This window comes from Coregonus lavaretus (assembly GCF_964263955.1).
Source record: "Coregonus lavaretus genome assembly, chromosome: 13".
Classification (NCBI taxonomy): domain Eukaryota; kingdom Metazoa; phylum Chordata; class Actinopteri; order Salmoniformes; family Salmonidae; genus Coregonus; species Coregonus lavaretus.
The window spans coordinates 31,349,984-31,359,088 of NC_140000.1; the positions used below are offsets into that span (position 1 = coordinate 31,349,984).

Consider the following 9,105-nt stretch of genomic DNA (forward strand, 5'->3'; position numbering starts at 1 on the left):
TGAAACATCTACTTTGTATAACATGAAAAAATGGGTTGTATATATATTAGTTTGTATCTATGTTATTTTTTTGGTTTAGCCAGAGGGCAAAAGTAAGTTCAGTGTTGAAAAATATAGATAGGGCCAGCAGCACACCGCCCTGTATCCCGCTGCTGGCTTGCCTCTGAAGCTAAGCAGGGTTGGTCCTGGATGGGAGACCATATGCTGCTGGAAGTGGTGTTGGAGGGCCAGTAGGATGCACTATTTCCTCTGGTCTAAGAAAAAATATCCCAGGGTGCTGTCTTTCGGATGGGAGGTTATATGGGTGTCCTGACTCTCTATGGTCACTAAAGATCCCATAGCACTTATTGTCAGAGTAGGGGTGTTAACCCCAGTGTCCTGGCTAAATTCCCAATATGGCCTTCATACCATCATGGCCACCTACCACCTAACCATCCCCAGCTTCCAATTGGCTCATGCATCTCCCCTGTAACTATTCCCCAGGTCGTTTCTGTAAATGAGAATGTCAACTTACCTGGTGAAATAAAAAAACATTATCTGAATGTTCTGAGAACATGACTTTAAATAGAACCATCAGGAAATGTTTATGTTGAAGTACTGAAATTCCCACAGAAGAAAATTCCCAATGTCAAACCAGTTGGTGAACTTTCCTAGAACATTACCAAATTTTGAATTAAATGTAACTATGTTTTAACTTTTATGAAAAGTTCTGTTAAAGTAATGAAATATAAAGTTTTTTTTTTTTTTTGGTCAAGTTCCTTAAACGTGCTGAGCCAAGCAACTATCCTGTACCATTCCCAGAGAGTTGTGGGAAGGTTTTATGCAAAATAACCAAAGGACAACCACTCACTCACCAAGCTCTATGAAACATATGGTTCTCAGAACGTTATGTGCTAGCTGGGAGGTCACTGCAAGTAAGAGAAAGACACGGAACATGTGTGATGTCATGATGTCCAAGCAAGACTTTCAGATAGCCAATATATCTGAAAAGTGACATTTCAGTAGGATTTTACAGATTTACAACTTGGAATATAGGTTTGGTAATAATGAAATATAACAGTTGGCATTGAATCATATATTTGATCTCAACAAATGTAGTTTTCTAAAATTGAGAAATCCTAACTCATTTATTGTTTTAGGTTTATTTAAAGAGTACATGTTTACATTGTACATGTTTTAAGTCCATTGCTAAAATTGAAGTCCTTGCTCTATCATGCATGCATACACTGCTCTTCTGTTGGCTACAACCACACTACCAGAACAGCTGGTAGAGAGTGGAGCCACAGTCAAAACGCTATTTGGAGCTCTGTGCGTAATGACAAGGCTGTCTCAGACTGGAGCAGCGCGCGCCATGTCACACCTCTTTACTTTACCTCTTTGCTTTTACTCTCAGTTTGCCTAACTTCGTGCATAAAGAGGACAAAAAAATGGGTAAACAGGACTAAAATCCAAACCTGGTCTTCGTATTAATCGAATATATTTTGATCGATTGTATATGATATATCTCTTTCATAACCTCATGAAATTAGTTTACTTTCTATTTTGGATAAGTAAAAAAAAAAATACTTTATTGAAGAATGACTTGGTTTTGGAACTAATATACTTTTTGAGGGAGTAGTCTTGAGGCTGGAACCATGCATTTATTTTAAATGTAAAGTCTATGTCTGAAATGAATTACTCCTCCAAGTGAAGTGGACAGAACTAAACCATGGAGAATGTTACTTCAATTCCAGATAACCAGACACTTGGTCCATGGACTGATTATAGCATGGAATACAAAGTGGTCAGCATATTATTTGTGATCCTCATCTGTGGGATCGGAATAGTTGGAAACGTTATGGTGATACTAGTTGTTCTTACAACCAAACACATGCGGACACCCACCAACTGTTACCTGGTGAGTTTGGCGGTGGCCGACCTGATGGTCCTGACCGCGGCGGGACTGCCGAATATTACAGAGAGTTTGTATGGAGGAGGCTGGGTGTACGGATACGTCGGGTGCCTTAGCATTACTTATTTCCAGTACTTGGGCATCAACGCGTCTTCATGTTCCATCACCGCTTTCACCATTGAGCGGTACATAGCCATCTGCCACCCCATAAAAGCGCAGTTTATGTGCACTCTGTCAAGAGCAAAGAAAATCATAGTGGTCGTTTGGGCTTTTACCTCGCTCTACTGCGTCATGTGGATTTATCTCTCTGACATGAACGAGTTGATTTATGACAATATTACCATGTTCTCATGCGAATACAAAGTGTCCAGAAATCTTTACCTGCCAATCTACTTCACTGACTTTGCCGTGTTCTATGTGGTGCCCCTCATGCTAGCCACTGTTCTGTATGGATTTATCGCTAGAATTCTTTTCCTCAACCCCTTGCCAGCAGACCCCAAGGAAAATACTAAAAAGTGGAAAAAAGAATCATGCCAAGGAAATAGGACGATGAGCACCAACAATTCATCATTTAGCACAACTGCCCGCTCTCGCAGGCAGGTAAGTACTACTGTTTTAAAGTTTGTTATCTTGTAACAGTGTATCTACAGCATAATAACTACAGTGTGTTTGTGTGTGTGTGTGTGTGTGTGTGTGTGTGTGTGTGTGTGTGTGTGTGTATGTGTGCGCCTCGGAATAAAGTGAGGAGAAACAAATTAATGATTTAAAAAACGGTCATAATTGCACTGGTATGATATGGCGTGCACCTGGTGAAGTTGGGGTGTTCAATCCAAGCATATACTGTACACTCTTAGAAAAATGGGACAGCCGAATGAATAACCCTTTTAGGTTCTAGATAGCACCTTTTTTTCTAAAAGTGTATGGTAACATCCTAGAGAACACAGACGTCAAGTCAACGTCTATTCTACGTTGGTTCAAGGTAATTTCATTGAAATGACGTGGAAACAACGTTGATTCAAACAGTGGGTAATCATTGTAAGTAGGTTACAGTGTGCAGCACGAGCAAGTCAACATGCAACAAACCGTATTAATATAGACTCATAAAGCCTCACCACTATGCTGACGGCACACGTCACTGAATAATGTAATTTGTAACACATATAGAGCCTACACTGCACCTGAGTCTGAGCATGCGAATGGGAGGGGTGAGAGTTCATCTGATGAAAGGGAGAGCTCCACTATAAAGAGTGGATTTTTAGGTATTGTGGTGCCAACATCATGTTATGGGAATGCTTGTCACCAGCAGGGACTGGAGACGGAGTACCGGCAAAATAAATATTGGGGTACGTGTACTCCATACCGGTTGAACATGAGCCAACACAATATTTAAAACAAAGATGCCAAGAAACCTGTAGGCTATTACACTATTATTTATAATTAAAGCATGTCACCCTCATGACAAATTAGTGAACGGACTAGATTACTTGTGGAATACGCTCCAAAATGTGATGTAGTTCGACGATAACAGTGACATTTTGTGAAGGCAGAGATGAGTGGCTGAGAACGAGACGCGCGTGGACGGTGAGCGCATCTTCAGGTTACAAGTGTAGGCCTAATGAATCACAATCACAGAATGTAATTCCTTACACTTTTAGTTTTTAAAAAATAGATGTCTCTTTCTATTCATCAAATTGCCGGTGCACAGTGCACTGTATGGATGTGGGAATTATTTTAGAGTGGACGAATGTGCGCAGGTAGCCAGGCTTACAGGAGCCCTTTGAAGTAATTGTTTGACAATCAGATGAAAACAATCATGACTGGTAATGTTAATGCCACATTAACCTCTGAAAGTCTAAGCCCCTCCCCCCCGCCCAATGCAATGGCTTAGACTTGTAGAGGTTAATGTGGCATTAACATAACCAGTCATGATTTTTTCATCTGATTGTCAAACAATTGCCAAACTGTTGGGACGCTACAGACGTTTCGTGAGAAGACCGATTTTCGGGATGTCTCATGGTCTGACAAACACCACTGTAGCTCGGCCACCTTCCACCGCAGATGCGGAAGGTCGACATAGGCGGGTGTGGTGGATTGAGACACAGCCCATGCAAAAAAACTGACAGATTTTGATGGGGATCTTTTTTTTCTGTTAGATTAAAAGGTAATACATTTGAAAAGTTAAATGACACATTTGTACTATTAGGTCCACAGAGATCCTATTTAATGAATAGGGATTCTATATGTAATTCTATCTGTAAGAAGTTAAATCTATAGTACTTTCACCCCTGATCAAAATGAAAGTAGCAAAGCCCAGGTAAAAAGTCAGAGGAAAACCGCCTCAGTCTTCTATTTTTTTCAGCAGGACAATTACATACATTTAAATGCCAAAGACACACCAGAATGGCTTTCCAATAGATGTTAAGTGTTCCTGAGTGGTCCAATCTCAGTCCTGCACGAAATTTGCTTGAAAATCAGAGACAATGTTTGAATATTGCTGTCCATCAATGACTGCCAAATTTACTGAGCTTAAGCAATTTTAACAAAAACAATGAATATACATGTATGTTGCCTGAAGAGTTGTGCAAAGTTGGTAGAATCTTATAAAAAATGATTCACAGCTGTAATGGCTGCCAAAGGTGCTTCCACCAAGTATTAACTCTGGGGTGTGAAAACATACGCAATCAAGACATCTTAGTTTTTTTAGGTTACCTTGGTCGCGCATCCTCAGCCTTGTCTGGACATGGACCAAGCCAGCCTTGAGCTCTTTCTGTCTCAGTGGCATAGACAAAAAAGACAGATGATGGATCTGTGCTCACTGCTAGGTCATTTAGCAAAACAAGTCAAGATAATGCTCTGACATAACACACACATCTCTAACTGGCCTAGCGTTGAATGGAAACCAGTGTAATCCATACCACTTACCAGGGCCTGATTGAATTACCTCAAAAGGTCAAAATTGAATAAGGATAGCGATCAGGAATCTTCCCTAGTTGCTCCCTGGCCCTATCCAATAAGAGACACATCACTGGTGTGAGACCTCACAACATAAATATGGATGATAGCATCTAATTGCATTTGGAGTTTAATACAAACATTATCACATCATAATTATATTTGCAGTTAAATTGCTCTCTAGGCGCTGTTGGTTTAGTCTTACAGATGCTGTTTTGTCAGTCTCTTCAGTCTGTGGTCGATATTAATTGTAAGAGGGTGCTCACCGACCCATTTCAACCAATTTTCTTTGCATAGCAGGAACATAACATTTTTTCACACATTTTTTACAGGAGTCAAGCTGAAATCTATTTTTCCCTATGTCTTTTGATGAAAATGGCTCTTGATTTTCTTCCATGTGTTGTTGTCAGGTGACTAAGATGTTAGCTGTGGTGGTGGTGCTCTTTGCCCTCCTCTGGATGCCCTATCGGACGCTGGTGGTGGTCAACTCCTTCCTGGACAAGGCTTACCTGGACCTCTGGTTCCTGCTCTTCTGCCGCATCTGCATCTACCTGAACAGCGCTGTCAACCCTGTCATCTACAACGCCATGTCTCAGAAGTTTCGCACCTCCTTCAAGAAGTTGTGTCACTGCGGTCCGCAGCGATTGGAGAAGCCAGCGTCCTACAGCGTGGCCCTGACCTACAGCGTCATCAAGGACACGACCAATGGAGAGAGCCCTGACCACTTCACTACTGAGATGGACGAGCTGGCCACGCCCACACCCAGTGACCAGTTCCTGCCCAGCACCAAGAGGATGTCATTCGAGGACCCCTCTCTGTCAGGCAGGGTTGCCCTTAGCACTCCCTGACAGAAAAAGTAACTCCATGCAGGCAACAATGATTATCTGAAAGGATATTCTTATCCTTAAGCTCTAGTTTGTGAATTCAAAATGGTCTCCAGCAGCATACTTCTGATTCTATTCTATAACTCATTTTCTGCAGAGGAATTTATTTAATATTTGAGCGGTACAATGACAAACATTAAATACCAAAAATGTGTTGTTAATAGAGGAAGGAATGCTTCATTTCTTTATCTAGCATGGTGAAAATATATTCTCCCCTCTCTCTGTAGCCATCTTAGCACAAAGCACCCAATTATAGGCATTCGTCAAATTAGTCCTAAACATTGTGTGACATAAGCATTTAATTTGCAAGGTATTAATCATACTACTTTCACATACTGAGCAACAGTTGCCATCTCTGTAAAGTATTTTCCTATAAGAGAAATATAACAAGGGAAATATGTTATCCCTCTTTTTATCTGGAAAGGTCTAGGCCAGGTACTCAGTGTGTGTGTGTGTGTGTGTGTGTGTGTGTGTGTGTGTGTGTGTGTGTGTGTGCATGTGTATGCGCGTGCGTGTGTTTAAAAGATAAGCTCACTCTACAGGAGGAGTCAAACTGTCTGGGCTAAGTTGTTTGATCCATCCTGCTACTTTGCATGTTTTAAAACAGCACAGAGAGAATGTGCACTGACCACATTTCAAATGCAGAATTCAAAGGAGGCAGAGTATCAAAACCATCTCTGCTCTAAGGGTGTAAATATCACACATTGCTTTCAATTGAAACCTGTCTGTCAGGGAAATAGAGATGCGGTGGGAAGAAGTTACTTTAAAGGTTACAGATGATGAAAAGGACAGATAGCAAAGCAATGACACGCCGGATCTGTCATTTGTTTGATTGCGCAATGCCATTTGACTTTATACAGTAACCTTAATGGCTAAAATGTTCACCTGATATGGAAGGTTCCGCAGGGGCTAGTGTAAAAAATGCAGCATGGTTAAACATCATGTTGTTCTACCCGTAATGGACTACTGTGGTGTGGATTCAATCAAAAACTGTTGAATGGTCCAGAGCCCATCATGAGAAAGATCTTGGTGACTCAGATGCCTGGGTGGTTGATGGTTGTCTCTAGGTCAGGGGCCTGACATGACCAGACCAAACATTATGTTGACATCTGCAACAGCAGAGACTGATGGTAGCATTTCGCCCTAATGGATCACCCCAAGCAAATCCCACAGAGCAAAGGCGAGATTAGAGGATTCATCAATGCCAAAGTGTTGTACCTGGGAGATTTGAGGGAGGCTGGTGAGTCATGGTACAGCCATAAAGCATGGGCACAGTGTCAAAAAAACAGAAACAAAAAGCATAAAAGGAACAAGAATTGATTGAAGTTAGAATTCAAATAAGAAAAAAATAGGCAGTTCATTGTTGTTTATTTTATACTGATGAAACTCCATCTATGTCCCTTTTTGGATGCTGTAAAAATGCTTGAAATTGATTGTGTGGTGCCATGTGAAATTTATGTTTTTCAATGTACGTTTCAGACCTGTGTCTGCCAGTAGAGCTGTTTTGTAATAACCTAGTTTGTTTTGTTCAGATTTATTGTTGGTTCCAATCAATGTATTTTACTATGGAGCAATCAATGTGGAGCTACACTATTCTTCTTTGGTAACACTACAGCTACAGTATGTTTCAAAGAATGTACCTGAAATAATGATCTCTCCCTCTTGCACTTTCATCTACTGTCTCTGCTGTACAGTTTCCACCATAAAAGGGAGTGGTGCCTGGTAGCCAGTTTGCAGCATGGACACTGTAAAACGCATGATGTTGTGGTGTGATTTAAAAAAGAAATACATTTATGTACAGTATACAGTTTATCTTCAGTCAGCAATGTTGTGTAATCTGGCCTCTCTTGCTGGCAGTTCTCTGCATTGTGAAAACTGCTCTTGTGGTTTGGATGGTTTGTGTTTTGTATTTTGTATTGTTATTTGTCTATAATAAATTGATAATTGATCATGTAGTCCCGGGATTCATGTGTCATTCTTTTTAATTCATCTCTGTATATTTTGGAGACACATCTTCACAGTATTTTCATCTATTCCATTAGGATGCAATCAAAACATATGGTTACTTTTGCAACTTCATCAAAACACTATTAACATACTCACATAGTGATTTTATCCAGATGACTGCACAAATAAATATCATGAATTTTAACACGTATGGCAGTTAACAATATGGCAGTTTTCATCTGTTCTTATCATAGCACATTCATTTGGAATAATACATGGGATATTGGTGTGGAAAGCACCATTGAAAGCATCAGTTTAATTTAAAGGTGCACCCACGTTTCATTGAGTGCTCAAATGTATTGAATCCATTCTCCACACACACCACATTAAATCATTGAGATTTGTGATGACAAATACATAGGAAATCATCCAAATGTTCTTGATAAATCATAAATTGAGATATATTGAGACATTAAATGGGATGACAATATTGACCACATCAATCTTTAAACAGGTCCCCTGATTCAGCACTATTCGGAGGACCTGGAATAATCTGGGCCCTTGTGAGCGATGCACTTCATTTTCGGATAGTTGGGACTCGCACTAGACCTGTCAATGTAATGGTATTTTAAAGTAAATAGCCTAGCTCAAGTAGACATGAGGTTTACCAGACACACATTTATTATTTTATTACCGTACAAAGGATTGTTATGGTAGCAAATGTGCATAAAAATGCTTGCAAATGCTTTGTCTACTAACTTAAAACGGCTTTGTATTTTATAGAAGCTATAAAAGCAGCCAGCTCAGTAGTAACTAAAAAGATGAGAAAGACTAGAATGAATGAAGGTTGGGGTGAAAGGAAGGCACGCAGAATACAGATAAATATAATAGCCACTGCTATATCGTTCAATCACTCTGTATTTCTTTTTTCTCTCTCACGCTTTATTTTTCTCTCTCTCAAACAAACGCATGCACTCATACACACACACGCGTACACACACACACACACACACACACACACACACACACACACACACACACACACACACACACACACAACACTTATCATAGGCTGCAATCCTTAGTTATCGCCTGCTCACAATATCCTACAAGCCTTTCACTCCCTTTATTCCTCAGTTATCTTGGTTCTCAGTTGCCTGTAGCCTTTGTTGTCTGGCCTAACTCTTACTCACATTGCTAAATAGTAACACAATGTCATATTCTTTACTGGTCCTACACTCACACATTCTAACACATTTCACACAGTTTCAGGGTGTAATAATTGTCATTAATAATGAATCTATCAATCCACAGTTTTTTCCAACTGCTTACACACGTTTTCAAAACTATGTCTCCTTTTTTCAAAACTCTACACACAATTCCCAAAACTGCACACACAAAATGCAAAATGCCTCACATCTCCTTCAAAAT

General features: G+C 40.1%; 1 protein-coding gene across 1 annotated transcript; it reads left to right on the forward strand.

Annotated features, from left to right (window-relative positions):
* Nucleotides 1–1,708: 1,708 nt before the first annotated feature.
* On the forward strand, nucleotides 1,709–5,691 carry LOC311139851 (thyrotropin-releasing hormone receptor-like; the record flags this gene model as incomplete). The annotated part of the gene is made up of 2 exons (XM_084174828.1): nucleotides 1,709–2,491; nucleotides 5,254–5,691. The coding sequence occupies 2 exons, from the start codon at nucleotides 1,709–1,711 to the stop codon at nucleotides 5,689–5,691; spliced, it is 1,221 nt and encodes a 406-aa protein (XP_084030954.1).
* Nucleotides 5,692–9,105: the final 3,414 nt, after the last annotated feature.